This window comes from Ochlerotatus camptorhynchus, unplaced genomic scaffold (genome assembly GCF_037179485.1).
Source record: "Ochlerotatus camptorhynchus isolate MF236.1 unplaced genomic scaffold, CSIRO-AGI_Acam_v1.1 ptg000370l, whole genome shotgun sequence".
NCBI lineage: Eukaryota > Metazoa > Arthropoda > Insecta > Diptera > Culicidae > Ochlerotatus > Ochlerotatus camptorhynchus.
The window spans coordinates 4,889,684-4,908,024 of record NW_027040858.1 but is presented as its reverse complement, the minus strand read 5'-3'; the positions used below and the strand labels follow the sequence as shown (position 1 = coordinate 4,908,024).

The following is an 18,341-nucleotide window of genomic DNA, read 5'->3' as shown; positions in this document are numbered from 1 at the left end:
GTCTCTCTCGGAAAAATATTTTTTGACGTAGGACTACGTCTTTCGGGAAGATGGGGGTACACTTTATGAAAACCGAAAAATGAAATTATGAAAGATTTTGAACGTTAATAACTTAGCTGCCCCTGGACCAATTTCAATAATTTTATCACCAATCGGTCAGAACCATTTCTACGCATCGATAACAATGCTTTTGACTGTTGATTTTCAAATTAAACCTACTGAAAAAATGGTAAATTTCAAGCATTGTCCAAAAGCTTCGAAATAACTAACAAATCCACCAATTACGTACATGCACATATTGCTTCCCCAACACAGTCATCAGATAATGGTTCCTAGATAAAACAAGTCGAAGTGACAATCGCCTCATATCTTCGGGCGTGTACGAATAGGGAGGATGCAATTGCGGAACCATTTGTTGCCAATTCAGAACCACACGCCCCCAACGACGACACAAAATGCCCTCCATTTTTTTTTGGATTTGTTTTCCGTCGATCTTGTTTTCCGTGCCGAGCACCAATATGCTACCCATACCTGGACCCTACCTATCGACCCATCAACTCATGAACCGGGAAGGCGTGATCAGAGATGTTATGCCTCAGAACTACCCGGCAGCGCCGACTGGGACGCTTACCCCTACACCACGGGCGCCGCTGCTCTCCAGAGTTGTAATCTTGTAATCAAATTTGGAAGCAGCGTATACTCTATATAAATTATATTCTAACTCTTTTCTGAAATGAACTTGGTGGCCCTGAAAAGGGCCGTTTTGTTACGTTGATGATAAGTTTCAACCTCCGAAACCGTACAGAGTGCCTCCCTGTCGCTTCAGTACCATATTTTGTCGCTTCCCATTGGCTAATACCTAATAGCCAATGGGAAGCGACAAAATATGGTACCGGCAGAGCTGATTGTCTATATAAGAGGTTGCTAACTACGCTTTTGGCTTAGTTTCGATTCACCCGTTCAACGACAAACAACAAGCATCAATGAGTGGACAAGCAAAGGTCTTGGTAAAGGAGACGCCAAGCGTCATCGGAAGTTCTGCGTGATGACATCCAGGGCCTACCATCCGTCGTCTGGCTCGACCTGGTGGTGGTGTCAAGCGTGTCTCCGGTCTGATCTACGAGGAAACCCGAGGTGTGCTGAAGGTGTTCCTAGAAAACATGATCCGTGATGCCGTCACCTATACTGAACACGCCAAGCGAAAAACCGTCACGGCCATGGATGTCGTCTACGCTCTGAAGCGACAGGGACGCACTCTGTACGGTTTCGGAGGTTAAAACTTATCACCAACGTAACAAAACGGACCTTTTCAGGGCCACCAAGTTTAATTCAGAAAAGAGTTATAATAGAATTTATATAGAGTATCCCATGATTCAACAATTCAATGTGTCACTAAATACATCAAAATGATACAAAAATCAAATACTTTGTTAGGACAATAAATTATGTTCTATTTGTAGTCTTATCGGTGGGTTAAATTTATTCCGTTTCACTTTCGTAAACTGAGACACCCTCATCGTATGCATTCTCCTGCTGCGTGACATCTTCGAAAACGTCCGAACCGTTAAATAATACAGAGTACATACTAAAAAATCGAACAAAAATTTCGTAGTCCTACGTCAACCATCCGGTCGTGTCTTGTACACCACCCTCCAACTTTTATGATTCCTGGGAGACTGATTTGGACGAAATAAGATCCGAGATAAGATAAGATCTATAGCTAAAAAGTTTTAACTACTCATCAACTCTTGCTCAACATAGAAAAAGCATTCGACAGTGTTTGGCATGAAGGTTTGATTGCCAAATTAAAAACAGTTTAATTTTTCACTCTATATTGTGAAATTAGTTCAAAATTATTTAACCCACAGAGCAGGAGTTCTTCAGAGTAGCATTCTTGGGCTCATATTATATAACATATTTACTTCGGACCTCCCTGATTTGCCTCAGGGTTTTTAAAAAATCTTTGTTCGCCGATGACACAGGCATTTCTGCAAAAGGAAGAAGTCTTCGTGTTATTTGCAGCAGACTGCAGAAAAGTTTAGTTATTTTCTCTTCTTACTGGACGATTTCTCCCAACGCATCCAAAACTCAACTTATAATATTTCCACATAAGCCCAGAGCTTCCTTTTTGAAACCTAGTAGTAGCCACATAGTCACTATGAACGGAGTTCCAATGTCCTAGTTAAACCAAGTGAAATATCTTGGATTAGTACTAGACCAAAAATATACTTTTAAAGATCACGTGACGGGCATTCAATTGCAACAATTAATTCCCCATATATTGTTATTGTTATTGCTCACCCTGGCAGGCTGCTGCCTACCGATCTGCACTTAAGCCAGGCATGAACCTACGGAAATTTAGTAGTGGCCTTTGCAAGACCGTATAGCATAACGACTTTCCTTTCACTAGCAGGCTTTTTGGTCCCACTAGCGTCCGATTAGGGGATAGTAAGAGATTAAAAGAATAAAGATGAGAGATAGAGGATTTTGTTGTATTGCTGAAAAAAAAAAAACACCGGCTTGTTGTGCAACATTAGATTTGCTCGCTTTCATTCCGTTTCAAGGGGCAACGTCCATCGTCGTCGTACTTAAATACCTGGGAACCTTCAGAGGTGCACAGGGCCAACGTGAAAGACTTCCATTCTGGGCAGCTGCTTGACCTGGGTCCAGGTCAAATTCCTATCGGCTTACTTAATTTCCTTGTTGACGCTCCGCCGTCTTAGTATTTGCATTTGCTGCGATGTTTTGGCGGATTTAATTCATAATCAGGCGCTTGCCTGCTGAGTCTATCGGCTTCTGATGACATTTACATCTGAGATCCATTTGTGAGGCCACCAACCACAAGTTATATACCGCAGGCAGTGGTTGATGAGACCTGCAACTTTTGAGTGTTCTCCACTGGTGCTGCACAGATTCCACGTTTTAATCGAAGTTTCGAATTTTGGTACGTTGACCAATCTGATTTGATCTCCGCTTTTGTGTAAATGTCATATTATCACCGACCTTATTATTATCATCTTAGTGTGTGATATCTGGTGTACGCTCCTCTGTGTTTTCGTTACCAATGCAGTTAATTTGACACGTTTGTTGCATTCCCGTATGTCTCAATATTATTCTTGCTGAACCACCGTCAAACCCACTATCCAGAGGCAGCGAACCACCTTAACACCTGAAATTATACAAAAACAAATTAAACATTAGCACCAACCCCCCCTTCCTCGATTGCAACAGCTCCAAGCCATGCAACAGGATCATTTCGTGTCCCATGACAACTTGATCCAGTTGCTTCCAGGTTCATTGTTTTGGCGCCAGCCGGGAGAGACTTGGTCCTGTACCAAATGCTTTCCTTGTCTCCATTCCGCTCAGCTACTCGCAATTGATTGTGATATAGTGGGCGGAATATTACAATGTTAGACAATTCAATGCAGACGTCTTCCAAATTTGGCCGATCGTCAGGTAATCAGTGGGTTACCACCTGGAACCTCTTAGCAAGCACTATGCTACGAAGCGGACCGGAAGTTTCAATGAAAAACCTCCCCCAACAATTAATTCCCCATATATTTAGATAAAATTTAATTTTAGTTTTTAGTTTAAGATGCCTATTGTATACTGAAATGCATGTAAAGAAAACTTGTTTTTGTTGTTGCATACCACATGTTGCAGCCGTTTGGGGGCTTAGTTGTCTGCGCCTACTGTGTCCAATAGATCCGCTACTCGAACGCCAGAAGAGACAATCAATGGTGGTTAAAAGGCACTGCTAACACATTTGACTAGGGATCTATTGGGGTAGCAAGGTCATATAACGATTGTGTGAACTTACCTATGAAATTCTGGGCTTACTTGTGTTGCTAAATCATCGGTTGACTCCCCCTGCTTTGGGCGATGTTATTGTCGGTTTCTCGGACCGACTTCTTCGCCAGAATCGGTTCCTCTCATGATGGGATCCTCATCGCTGAATCCGGAGAAGTCTGAAGGAACTAGGTCTTCTGTTTTACTATCTCAGTAAGAGTCGCTGCTAGTCTCATATTCCGACTCCACCATGCTACAATGCAGATTTTTAGTGGTTTGTTTGAACTTGCTCCTTTCTTGTGCCATACTTCAATGGGAATTTAGCTCCTCTCCAGTTCCTGTCGAATACAGGTTTTCCAGTTATATGCCGGTCTTCCAATTTTCTTGGTTTCTAGTATTCTGTGCCGTTTTCAAAATTCCGCCTGGATCGCCCCTAAGGATGTGCCCGTAGTAGTTGAGCCTTGATATTCTTATCTTGTTGTTTATCGTATATCCAGCCACTCGGGGACAATGTGGCCACTACTCTTACCATCTTGTGGACGCTCTTCGTGATCCCAAAGGAATTTATTGACAAACTGTTATGATGGTTCTTTTTTATGAAAATAAAATGATGTTCTATCCCTCTAGAATGGCTATATGTTGATCCAGCGTGCAGAGAGTTAATATCGTTGTCTTCTTCAAAACTTCATCGTCTTGATCTGAAAAAAAAATACTATGGGGTTGTACGCAATCATGACGCAGGACTATGTGGTACATAAATTTTATTTGTTAACTGCAGCAGGAGCTTGTGTTTTGTGTAGGAATAGGAATTTGAGCGGGGTTCTCTCTGTTTATACTCTTTAGTATGACGCGCTTGGCATAGATGGCCCACTGGTTTGGTGAGACCGGATGGAATTCAACTTAAAAATCTGTGTTAGGGAAATCGCTTTTCACAGGCAATCGGTGCTAATTGTAATGAACCATTTAGTCAAGGCTATTTTTCACGCAGATGGCGCTGTCCCATACGAGAAAGAAAATTCTCTCTCACGAGCTCAACCTCTCAACATGCCATGTATTTTGATGACACTCGATTTGTGATTTCCCTTTCACAGATTACAAAATAGAGTACCGGACACTACAAAACATGTCTGGTAGCTCCTATTTATGCATTTATTTACCATTCGAAATCCCTCCTTTTTTACATATTCTGTACAAAAGATACTTTGTGCTCCGTCCCAGTCATAAAAGTCAGGCACAGATAAATTCTATTCCAAATCTTTACTGTAATAAGCTTGGTGGCCCTGAAAAGGGTCGTTTTGTTGCCAAAGTTGATGATGATTTAACCTCCGAAACCGTACAGAGTGCGTCCCTGTCACTTCAAAGCGTAGACGACATCCATGGCCGTGACGGTCTTACGCTTGGCGTGTTCAGTGTAGGTGACAGCATCACGGATCATATTTTCCAGGAACACCTTCAGCACACCTCGGGTTTCCTCGTAGATCAAACCGGAGACCCGTTTGACACTGCTACGGCGAGCCAGACGAGGGATGGCGGGTTTTCCACCGACGAACAGACATGCCACAGGAGCAATTCGTTTGTCCACAATTCGAATTGTCAAACGAGCGATTCGAACTTTCAAACGGGCGATCAGATCTGTCAAGCAAGGTGAGATGCAAACCAAGGTAATATAAAATATATGTGGGTTCGTGTCCTTGCTCATAGCATGACGCGATCGGATGAGTAGATGTCGGTAGTGTTTAACGTATTTTACATATGGCGTCTTGGGCACGAATTTGAAAGTAGCTTGTATAAGCTGTCACGTCGGTTCGTCGGTGCCTTTTCCTCCTTTGCCACGACCAGTCATTATTGCTTGTTAGGTAGAAGAGTAGAATACCAGCCTGCCACCTCCTTCCTACTGCTGCTATTGCTGCTTCTTCTGCCTGCTCACCACGCCGTCCGAAGCGAAAAGGAGTTGAGGCTAGTAGTATTTAGTAGTAAAATTTACGTTTATTTGCTGTTTTTTTTTAAAGTTTCTACATTTAGTTAGCCTTTCCCTAATAAAAAATTACCATAAACGAACGATAACCCAAATCATTGAACTATTCCACAAATGGTTTGGATGATACCTTGAACTCGTCGTTAAGCAAATTAACCATAACATTTTTATTAGGGTTGGCTCTTCAACTTTGTTCTAGTTAATTGGTTATTCTGATGTGATGATTGCGTTTAGCGCTAATTTACAGGATACCCTTTTAAGTGTATCTTTAAATTTTGTTTGAATTTAAAAATTTGATAACCTACCTAATTGAGCACAGAAACCTACCTAACTACTTGAACTAGGTTGAAAAATCACGAATGATCTGGTGGTTTGATCGCAAACAGGCGACTCTGAACCTTTCCAGCGTGGACGTCTTTCGCTCCTCGAGTGTTTGAAGAACGGCCAGGTGGCGAATCTCAGAATTACGAGTTCGCAGTGAACTGTTAAGGATCATTCTGAGGATCTTGTTTTGGATCCTCTGAAGCTTTAAGTGGTGGCACTTAGCACAACTCTCCCAGATTGGCATACCATACTCAATAGCCGGCAGAATGATCTGCTTGTGGACAGCAAGCTTGTTTTTGAGGGACAGGGTGGACTTCCTGTTTATCAGAGAGTAGAGCGACCTGATCAAGATGTTACACTTGGTGGATGTCTTGTCCACATGGGATCGGAATAGCAATTTGCTATCGAGGGTGAGGCCAAGGTAGACTACTTCACTCGACCATTCAATGGGAGTGCTATCAAGATGGACATTGACGTTAGCAGGCGGAACAAGCCGAGGTGAATTCGAGTGTGGAAACAGAATGGTTTGTGTTTTTGCTGCATTGATACAAATCTTCTAGCTCTTGAAATAGTCGGACAGAACATCCAGGCCTGATTGTAGTTTACTCGCCAGAGCACGGATCACTCGACCCTTATAGATGATGGAGGTGTCATCTGCGAACATTGACAGGATACCCCCCGGCAGGGGAGGAACATCTGAATTGAAAATGTTGAATAGGATAGGTCCAAGCAGCCTACCCTGAGGTACCCCTGCATCAACGTTGAACGTATCAGAGGGGACATTGCTCAACTAGACCTGGAATGATCTACCCGGAAAGTAGTTTTTGATGATCTCTACGAGGTAGATCGCAAAGTTGTATCGATGCAGCTTGTACACTAGACCATCATGCCAGACATTGTCGAACGCCTTCTTGAAGTCCAACAATGCCATGGCAGATGCATTGGAAACGGACTTGTTCCGCTTGATGATGTTAGTAACCCGTGCGAGTTGGTGGATGGTAGAGTGGCCTTTCCTAAACCCGAATTGCTCTTTGAGGAAGATGTTATTATCATTTGAAAACACCAGCAGATGGCTGAGTATCAACTTTTCGAATAGCTTCGTTATTGAGGACAAGAGGCTGATGGGGCGATAGCTTTTGGCACTGGTAGGATCTTTGCCAGGCTTGCGTATTGGAATCACTTTGGCTAACATTTGTTGAAGATAAATGTAAGATGGTTGTCAATACTTAAGTTTTTCAACTCGAGGTTGACTACACCATTCATACCCACGGTCTTCATGTTTTTAGTGCTTCTAACAGCTGCTATCACCTCATCAGCCGATATTCTACTATCATCATGCACTACTACGGGGGTGTCAGCGACTCTAGATATTGCCTCCAGTACGGCAGGCTCATGAAGGCTCACCATGGTTTGGCCAAGATTATGTGAAATCACAAAATGTTGGCCAAGAGCATTGGCCTTTTCAACTGAGGTTATGAGTAGGGATGGGTTCAAATTCTGGTCAACAGAGGAAAGCGGAGGAGGGATCGATCTCGACTTATTTTTCAAAATTTTGGTCGCTTTCAAAATGGTTTGCACAATCTGCGAATCTTGTTGGCAAAATCGTTATTTCTGAGTTCTACTGAGATCAAATGGGGCAGCCCAGCACGCTTGAACTGCCTACGAATGGTATTACGGAGCCTGATAAGATCTTTGGTTGGGCTGTTTAGGTTCAGAGTATGACTCACCTGTCTGGATGCTGGTACGTGTTGCTCCCTGGCTTGGGATATTCCCCCTTATTCTGCGAGTCACGTGACTCTCTCTCACCGGTGAGGTGACAATTGTCACCTCGTGTGAGGTGACTCTCCATGCAAATCAAATGGAGAGTCACCTCACCGGTGAGAGAGAGTCACGTGACTCGCAGAATAGGGGGGACTGCCTCTTCAATGGTTGAAACCTATTGGCCGAGGAACCTACTTCGGCCACCATCGGATAGTTGTCCGAGCTCAGTTCCTGATAGGCGATAGGTTGAGAGATGTTATCGCCACTGTTGCTGATGAAGATGTCGATGGTGGCATGAGCCCCGGGTCACAGGATGTTGTAGTGGGCTTCCTGCAGATCGTTGTACAACATTGTGCCGTTCTGGTTTCGCCGACTATAACAGGTACTGGTACGACAACTTGATGCTTGGCGTTCAGGTCACCAGCGATGATGACATTTTGCCGCCGTCGTGTTATCTTGATGATGTCTCTTCGGAGGTCTGCGGCCGAGCCGTCCCTAATGTTGTTTTGCTTGGGGCAGTAGACCGCGATGATGATGATTGGACCATGCGATGTGCCGAAAGTCGGGAAGGAAGACGTTCAGCTCGGGCTTCAAGTGAGTCTCGGTGATGACGGCTATGTCGATGTGCCGTTCGTTGAGAAAGTCAACAAACTCGATGTTTTTGCTCTTCAAGGAGCAAGCATTCCAATTTACGATCTTGATGGTTTCACGGTCCATACTTAGTGACAAGGGACAGGGCAGCATGTAGCTGTTCAGATCGAGTCTTGCAAGTGATGATGATGACCTCGGCCACGAGCGTCACAAGTTCCTCCGAGGTGAACGGAGAATCGTCGACAGGCTCACCTGAGACAGCACTAGCGTATGATACACCAGGGGCGGTGGATGAACCTGGAACATGAACTGTCCGACTGTAACCATTTGGATACTCGCAGGATTGGCTTGTTGGTTGTTGAGCGGAAGCGGGCTAGGTTCGGAACATGTCGACGGGGCTGGACAGCTGGGTACTGGACTTCCGTGAGTACAGGAGGCGAACGATGATTACGGAAGCAACCGGGCTGATTGTTGATTGTAGCCTTCCGATGGACATTCATGAACTCCACTCGCTTGGGACATCCGCGATTGGAGGCTTGGTGGTGGTGACACACGTTGGTTCGATGTCATCATCCTGCTCACAGGACGCAGTTGAGTGAGTTCCAGCACACTTGCTGTAGTGGCCGTTTTTTGGTGCCATGGCCATAGGAGAGGCAGTTCATACACTGCGTTACATCACGATATTGGGGTTTGTAATGCTCCCAACTGATGATGACCTGAAACAGGTCCCGGATTTTGGATCTCAGGGCCGCAAGACTGGTGGATTTCTTCGAAAGGAAGCTGGTGTTGTGGTTGGAACGCCGGTTCATCGGGTACGCCGTCTCAGGCTTGAGCCCATGCCGCTCCAGGTCGGATTTCACCGCAGCCGCTTCGAACGACGGTAATCCACGCAAAACCACCTTCAGTGGCTTTCTCGATGGCAGATCATGCGTGATGAAGTCCACGTTGTTGTCCTTCAGGAAACATCCTATTTGTTTGTACTCCTCCAGACTGGAGCACATGATTTTGGTACCGATGCTGCAAAGCTTGAAGCGAGGCAGCAGCTTGGGTTTTGCCAGTTCGACACCCAGCTTGGCAACATCCTTCACCGGCGTGAAAAGCGGGGGAATCCACTCTCTTCTAGCAATGGGAACGGCGTCACCATCGCCATTTTCTTCCGGGAGTACTGCATACTGGTTGGCTGAGTTGAGGCTAGACAGTAGCGCTCTTTTATATCTTTTCAGGTTCAAGCACAATGATGTGCAACCTAGTGGTACTCGATTATGACGACTGGGTTTGGGAAGAACGTTTATTTCATGAAAACAGTGATAAAATTATATTTTTTTGTACACATGACAATGCATGACAATTACCACTTTTTCAATAGTTTCTTGTTGAAAACAACAGTGTTATCGATGCGTAGGAATATTTCTGATCGATTGGTTATAAAATTATTGAAATTTGTCCAGGAGCAGCTGAGTTATTGACGTTCAAAATCTTTCATAATTTTGTTACATGTTCCATTTTCGGTTTTCACAAAGTGTACCCCCATATAGAAATCGCAGACGTAGCATTGTAAGCACACTACGTCAAAAAAAAAATCGCCCTCGATCAAGCTAAATTCAAAGGTAGTAGATACCTGTGTGATGTCGTATTCCAAAAGTTTTAAACTCAATTCTTTAGAAAAACAATTCATAGTTAAAATCATAATTCTACACTACACAATTATTTGATTTTGTCTATTAGTTACAAACTTTTGGTCCGCTATATCACTGTTGGCATCACTAGTGTGCATCTTTCAAAATGTAAAGATACAGACAAGCCCTGGGACCTGGTTGCAGTTAAGCAATCATCAAGGTTATGCCAATGTCCAGGGAAAGCAAACCTGTTTTAAATACTAAATTGTCAACGCAGGAACAATGTAAACACACTTAGATATATATCACAACAATTAAGGTTGGTAAGTTACTGTAGTAGCTGGAGCACCTAGGTTAAAATTAAATGTAATTTAATTTCGAATTTGAAACAAATAAAGAGTTTGAAAAAGATCTCAACCCTACTCAAAACAGATTCATGAAACGCGAACAAGGAATTTCGGATAAAGTAACTTGACCTACCTCCATCCTTTGCTTTATTTCTTCAACATTATATCTTTATTGAGTTTGTTTTCTTTTTCTTCACGTTGTTGATATATGCTTAATCATTGAGAAAGTGGGTAACTATCGGATCGTTTATGGCTGGATATTGTTCTTGTTCTTTTTTTGTATTGGTTTGGTTAATTAGTTTTTACCATTAATCAATCAATCAGTATCCCTAATTTTTGACGAATAACTGGGTTGTTTGTTGCTTATTGTTGTACGAGTCAAAGAGAGAGTATATTGTGTTTGTGTGTGTGTGTCTTTCACTTTACCACTAATTTAATAAACCATCATTTTCCTTCAGAAGTACTTTACAAACGGGTCCTTCCTTCCAGAAAAAATATCAGTCAGTCATTTCATACGCGTAGAGGATTGTACCTTTTGCTAGTTTTAGTTATTTCGTTTGCTTATCAATCTTCTTCTACTTTTCCTCCTACCTTTCCGAGCTTACTTTTGCTACAATGCTTATCATATTTAGGGTTATAGAAAACATGTTCAAGAGCTTTGTTAATATTCCGTTCGGTTGCTTCATCAGTTGAAATCACTTACGGGACGCGTCCTAACACCAAGATTTCACCGTGGGCTTAAAATTATCGTACGTATTCGACTGGTTAGAACTTATAAAAACACCGCCTGCATAAAGTCAGTAACGAACTTTTCCGATTGTGAATAAAGCGTTGAACGGGTTGAATTTACGTTTCAATAGGCTGTTGACTAGAGTTTTTCTTCGCTTAGATAATACGGGTTCTTAAAAGGAGTTATTTTTTTATTCAGTGAGATTTTGGTGCTGGTCACAGTTCCGTGCGTAAGATTCGAAAGAGATTTTCAGAGCATTTCTGTTTGTGTATGATAGACCTGCAAAAGCAGTTGCAACTTTGCGCATACGTTTTGTGATGTGTTTGGTTTGTTTTGCTTTGAGATTATTAGAGTTCGGAAGCTGTTCTTTGTTTCAGTGTATTTATAGACGATTTTTTGTCATGTTAGAAATCGTATTTTGGTGATGTTTTCGTCAAGCTTATGCTGATATCAAGCTCTTACAAGCTAAGCACATCGAATTGAGTAAATATTACGTTAATTGTAGTGAATTTCAAGCAGTTCGGGGTGCGATGCAGAGATTTTGTATCAAAAAAGAATTCAACGGTAAAAAGAGAGATCAATTGGTTACTGAATATTGAGGTTATGTTATAAGTTTTCCGCATTTCTGGGAACATCTGGATTGAAAGGATTGGAGTTCACAGATCGGACTTTAGGATAACAAATTTATAGCATAAAATTGAATGACCATAACCTCCGATTCGGCATTTCCCAGAACTGGTAGTTTGAGTTTGATGTTTTGGTTATCAATAGCGAATTAACAGAAAACGATGTTTGTACACGCAAAAATAAACCTAAACAATATGCGAATCTTCAAAGTTTTTTTTTTGCAATATTGAAAGACCGAAATCACGCAGGTACACTGGAATAAATCTACACAGTAATATTAAAGGAAACTCGCTCTATAGCAGATTAAAATATTCGAAAAACATCTGTCATTTACTGCAAATAACAGAGCAGTACCTATGTGTGCATCATTAAATCATTCGATCACGGAGCAACTAATAAAGATTAGTCATCCGATGGTTATTCAACTAATGTTGCATCCAGTGTAAACAAGCGACTGCTTAGATTTGAGAAACCATGTGTAGTTTAATTTTTGCGTGTATGTCGGATTGATCAAATGTTGTATGGATGCGTATGTGTGACAACGCGATAAATATGTTGCACGGATTTATATGTAAATTGTTATAACCCACCGAAAAATATAGTTATAAATAGGCGTACAGTAAAAAGCTCCATTATGTTTTCCATTTCTATTACAGCACATTGAGTATATATAAAGCTAAGCAGTTTTTTTTTCATTTCATGCTAAATGTGAGTGTATATAAGTAGTTCCTTTGTTTTGCTTGGAAAGGTGTTCCTATAATACTTCAAATTGTTTTATATACGACTTTTGATTATATATTAGCTGTATGTAAACTTTCTTACGGGTATATTGTCTATATATAAAGTTGGGATACGATTTTAGTAAACCTAGCAGCGACAAAACAATAAACTTTTTTGTTTACCTAAGAAAATGCCAATGGGAGCACCGAATTTGATTCCATTCTGCGGGAATTGTTATTTGTTTTGTAAATTTTATAAATCAACTAAATAATTTAAAAAAAAAACCTTCTATAGACCCTGAAATCGAACCTCACTTCATATCCGCTTATTCCTCTTTGGTACCAGCCCAAAACATAAAAGAAATTCTAATCAAGCGCTAAACACAAATTCCAAATTAACTCATAATACCTAACTATCACCTGTCACTGTTTGCGCATATGGCTACCAATTGGTTCGTTGTAGCAACAACCAAGGATGGGATCACAAGCGTTAAATATAGAATAACAAACGAACATTTCATACGTACCGATTCACCATTCTTGGGATTCATAGACGGTGCTGCCTTTTACTGAGGATAGCCAAGGGCTGCCGAAAGCAGTGGTTCCCAGGATCGGTTGATCTCGAGGAACAGTTTCGAACAGTGCTGGTACAGGTCGTCCTCGCTGGTCACGATCGATACCGGGAAGGGATCGTCCTGTATGGAAAGAGGAGAGGAACCAAGGGTGCAAAGGTTAACGTTTCGATCTGAATTTACATCTTTGTCGGCTCTCAACGTAGTGTTCTTTGAACACTTTCACAGTTGTTAATTGAGAGCTATAGAAGCCTCGCTTCGCATATGCGTGTTAGTTTCTAATCATCTTATTATTGCCAGAATCATGGAAATTTCTTAATGTTCGAAATATTGGTCTGAGAACTCACATTTGACCAAAAGTTGCTTTTTTGCAGCGAGTAACTTAATGTACCTCAATATTTAATCGACGTTCATTGATTTTTTTTCTGCATACTCCGTTTACTACCTTTAAGAATATGCGTCTCATATTAAACGTCAGTTTTGTTTGTAAACAAAGTATAACCAAGTCTAGATAGAGCTGGAATTAGGGCGAAACAGCTTTTGTAAACAATGACTTCTATCGATGATTCTGGGAACTCAAGGTACGCCCACGCAGACCAACATAACCATCGGATAGTGGAAGACTTTCCTTACCCGATGAGGATGTTGGTTTGCGTGGGCGAGCCTTGAATTTCTAGAAATCATCGATAGAAGTCATTGTTTACAAAAGCTGTTAGGCCCTAATTCCAGCTCTATCTAGAAGTGTATCCTGAGACTTTTTAATAGCTTGAATATTATGGAAGAACCTGTGTCGGTGCCTGCTTACTACCAATAACAACCTTCACTTCCAACCAGCTTTCAGCAGTTGTTCTTCCTCCTCAGCAACTAGTCCAAGTAGCCACTCCGAAAGGATCATCGCTGATCAAACAAGCTCTCCAAACAGCTATTCTGTTCTGGTAGTCGTAACAGCAGTCCCATTGGAAAAGACACCACCTGTCAATTCGGCAATAACTAAGTCCGATCCCCTTCCGACTAACATTCTCGTTGGTACCATACAAGTTAGCTACAGTGCGACGATTCCATCGCAGCACATCCAACATAGCACATCCACCGCCACAGTATCCGGTATAGAAAATATCTCCCCAGTGGAGCAACATCCGATTAACACCCAATTCCAGCTCCGAAGGCAACTCTACCAACCATTACCCTCGCGGAATGTTCAACCAGAGCATCAGTGCAGCCGCCGCCACTTCCGAAGCCGAAGAGCAGGAGGACGATGAAGTAAACACTGCCAATGTTTCCGATGACTACGATCCTCATCCGGACTACAAACCCATCAACGATCTACCGGACGAAATCGAAGTGAGATCCGTTAAGGACTACGAAGAACCAGTCAAGCTGAAAGATTCTCTTCGTCGACTTTCTCTTTGAATTCTAACAGCCATGTTAAGACCAAGCACACGATCGTCGTCTCAAGCTCACAAGATCGCTAGTAATTACTCGATATCGTCAGAGCAGATCATAAAGCAGATGGGAGCTGCCAGGGACACCTCCTCGAGCCTTCGCCTTGTAAAATTTTGGTTCTGGAAGCTGTCCGAAGTCGACCTTTACATAGGGTTCATCATCCATAAGTATGCACCCACCGAACTTGATCAGCCGGTTGTAATACATCACACAGCTTTCGAGCACGGGTTCTAGCTACGGTTTTCTGCTTGAGTGATCGATTTAGTTGCCTACTGGATGCCTGTAAGCATTCGCATTAGTGAATTCGCTGCACTGTAATACGGGCGGCATCATACTTTTTTACTCCAATCGCGATCGCACATACCTAAGTTGCTTCTGATGGACCTCATGACTTTCCCATGGAGCTAACGGTTGGCAGTTCCACTCCGGCGTTAACTTTGAGGCTTCCGAGTCGTCGTCAAGGTTTCCCTGTACGTTTAAGCACGCGTACGGTGTTTCTAGCCAAATTCAACACTTTAGCCAACTTGGACGTAGGCCACGATGGATCTTCCAGGTGACCACGCATGATTTTTTTCTAGGCTCCTCTATGGTGACTGTCTCCAAAACAAGACCGTTTAATGAACTGAAAAAATACACTGTCATTGTTACTGTTGTTGTCATGAAATACACGGCGAATGAGAACGACTCAAATTTGAGTTTAGTTCACTCATAATCGCCAAAAGTGCAGGAACTCAGCGATGAGTAAAATTTGTCTGATGGTTTCCTGTGGAAAACCTAAAAAATCTGCCGGAAAATGAGGAAATTGACGAAAATTTTATTCAGTCTCGCAGTAGTACCAATAGACTGAGTGAATCCAATCTTTACTTTTCTCAAATTCAGAAATTTTTCCCTGAAAAATCCTGGAAAAACCTTGGAAAACATGAGGCAAATTAACTCATCGCTGAGTTCCTGCACTTTTGGCGATTATGAGTGAACTAAACTCAAATTTGAGTCGTTCTCATTCGCCGTGTAGACTTCAAAAGCTTCCGAAAACGTCCACAAGAAGCGCAGTTCTATTACTAAGTGCGCCATTACTCAACCAGTGATGGAAAAGTTCGCAAAAATCACTATGACTCGCGAACTTTTCCCTTGGTGAACTTTGTGAAATATCACGAACTTTTCCAACACTGTACTCAACGATTGGTAGGGTGCGATGAAAATGAAAGTACAGTACCTACTTGAAGGAAGGAAATCGATTATATTCACCGACCATAAGACACTCACAACAGCGTTAACCGCAAGTCCAAATCCCAAATGGCTACACGAATTCACCAGCGATATCCGTCATGTCATTGGTGAACCGAATGTTGTTGCGGATGCACTGTCCAGAATCGAAGCTATCACCTATGGGAACTGATTACGAAACGGTTGCCAAATAACAACAGGTGGACGTCGAATTGAAGCATCTTCTGCACCCTTGGACGTTTCACAAAATAAGGTAAGACCGTACATTCCTCTGCAACATCACCAGGCAGTGCTGAAACACATCCTGGAGGTCACTCTACTCGTCGCTTGGTTGTTGATCGATATGTTTGGAAAAACATGAACAAGAACATCAAGCAATTCGCCCAGGGCTGTTTATCCTAAAGGGCGAACACGAAATTATTGCGACACCGAAAACGTCATGCCAAATTTCTTATAATGTTTAGAATCCAAAATTTTAGGGTAGTTTTTATACATATATTTACTTCAAAAATCAAAAGAAAAGTTAATCGATGGAGCCTTGAGTGTAAAATTGAACGCATTTTCGCTTGATGCCCTCCATCAAAGTCTTTAAAGTGTCATCCGGTACCAGTTTCTCAGTTTTTTTTTCCATTTTCTTAACATGTCCTTCTCGTCTTTGACTGTCTTCTTGCTCTTCCGAAGTTCCCGCTTCAATTATTGTCCAGTACTGCTCCACCGGGCGCAGCTCCGGACAGTTTGGCGGATTCATGTCCTTTGGAACAAAATGGACAGAATTGGCCTCATACCACTCCAGGACACTTTTAGAATAGTCGCATGATGCCAAATCTGGCCAAAATAGCGGAGCTTCGTCGTGCTGCTGCAAGAACGGCAAAAGGCGCTTCTCAAGGCACTCAGATTTGTAGATCTCGCCATTTACTGTGCCCTTTGTCACGAAAGGCTCACTCCTCAGTCCGCAAGAGCAGAGATATTTGGAGGCGAACTTCGACATTTTCTTCTTCTTAAATTTGTCGTCTACATCGAACTTGCTCTTGCCGGTGAAAAACTCCAACCTCGGAATTTGCTTAAAATCGGCTTTTATATACGTTTCGTCGTCCATCACCCAGCAGCCATATTTTGTCAGCATCTTCTCGTAGAGCTACCGTGCCCGAGTTTTAGCCGTCGATTGTTGCCGCTCATCGCGGTTTGGGAAGTTCTGTACCTTGTATGTATGTAGTACAGCTCTCTTCTTTGCATTCTGGACGTAGCTCTGCGACATGCCGATCTTTTTAGCAAAATCACGGCTTGAGACGTTGGGATTTGCTTTAATCATCCGCTTCACCTTTCCCTCCGTCTTTTTGTTCTCCGGTCCCGGTTTTCTTCCAGCTCCTTTGCCGTGGTCCAACGTCAACCGCTCCTGGAACCGCTTCAACACTCTGGAGACGGTTGAATGGTGAATGTTCAACATTTTTCCCAACTGCCGGTGCGACAGGTCAGAAAATTCCAGGTGTTTGGAAAGAATTTGTTCTCTCAACTCGCGTTGGTTCACCTCCATTTTCGTTGAATCGAAAAACACGACTTCGAGTTTGACAGCATGTACACAATACACATCAATGAGAAAGTGTGCAAAATTTGGTGGATTTTTACCCAATGGTAAAAAAGTTATGCCCTGTTGAATGTGTCGCAATAATTTCGTGTTCGCCCTTTAGAGGTCAAAAAGGTATCAATTTTCCTCATTCGGTTCCAAATGCCGAGAATCCCACCACGCATGCTATCATGGGTTATTAAATATATAGACGTAAACTTGAAGAACTACAATGGTAAACATTTGCTGCGTCGCGGCCATCGGTCTTCTCGTTCATTTACCGGCAGATTGCTTCTTCCGATGAAATCAGGGGAAACATGTCAGAAGGCTCTAACTCGAAACGAAAACAATGACTTGGATCGTCGGTTTCTTACGAATGACTACACACCCACTCAAACGAACTAAATAATCTGACAGAGAAATGTTTGTTCTATGAGCTGGTGTAGTCATATTCCGAGGGTGTGTGGTCATTAAAGAGAAATCGACGTTCAAAGTCATTGTTTACGTTTCGAGTTATATCCTTCTGACATGTTTCCCCTGAAAGGCCGAATATGTCGATAAATAATATAAACATTGCCATCTGTCACCTGGTGTGTCTCGAACTCTCTTTAACCAGAGATGCAAATCGATAACAAGGAGATTATAAATGTTCATCGATGGCAATCTTTGTTGTTCTTTGTCAAAGTTCAAAGTTACGATGATATCAGTATTTAAATATTTATTGATGAATATTTGTAAAGAATACTAAAGTCCATTTGACATATCGAAATTTAAAGAAATTTAGTATGGCACCTTTATAGATTACTATCATATGACCGATGAAGAAATAATCGTATATGTAAGTATCGATCTATAAAGATTTTTAAATGCTTACATCGAAATCATAGAAAATTTAAAATAAAGAATTGCCGACATAAATCTTTATTTCTGTATAAAGAACTTTGAAGAAGTTTCACGAACGGTTGGTCGGGTACTCAGAGGGAGAGATGGGCGGAGAGAATGTTTTGAGCCAAATGAACTGTCAAAATCTGAGCCAATCGAACATTGCAATTAGATTTTTTC

General features: G+C 42.1%; 2 protein-coding genes across 2 annotated transcripts in view; both read right to left on the bottom strand.

The window, feature by feature from the left end:
• LOC135710127 (uncharacterized) overlaps positions 1-18,341 on the bottom strand; it is a 161,287-nt gene that overhangs the window by 136,022 nt on the left and 6,924 nt on the right. The gene's annotated exons all lie outside the window — the stretch shown is intronic.
• The window catches only part of LOC135710160 (uncharacterized), a 28,633-nt gene continuing 21,747 nt past the window's right edge, over positions 11,456-18,341 (bottom strand). The window contains exon 9 of the mRNA XM_065232673.1: positions 11,456-13,174. Coding sequence (XP_065088745.1) covers positions 13,046-13,174 — 129 coding nt within the window. The 3' untranslated portion in view covers positions 11,456-13,045. The remainder of the gene's footprint in view (positions 13,175-18,341) is intronic.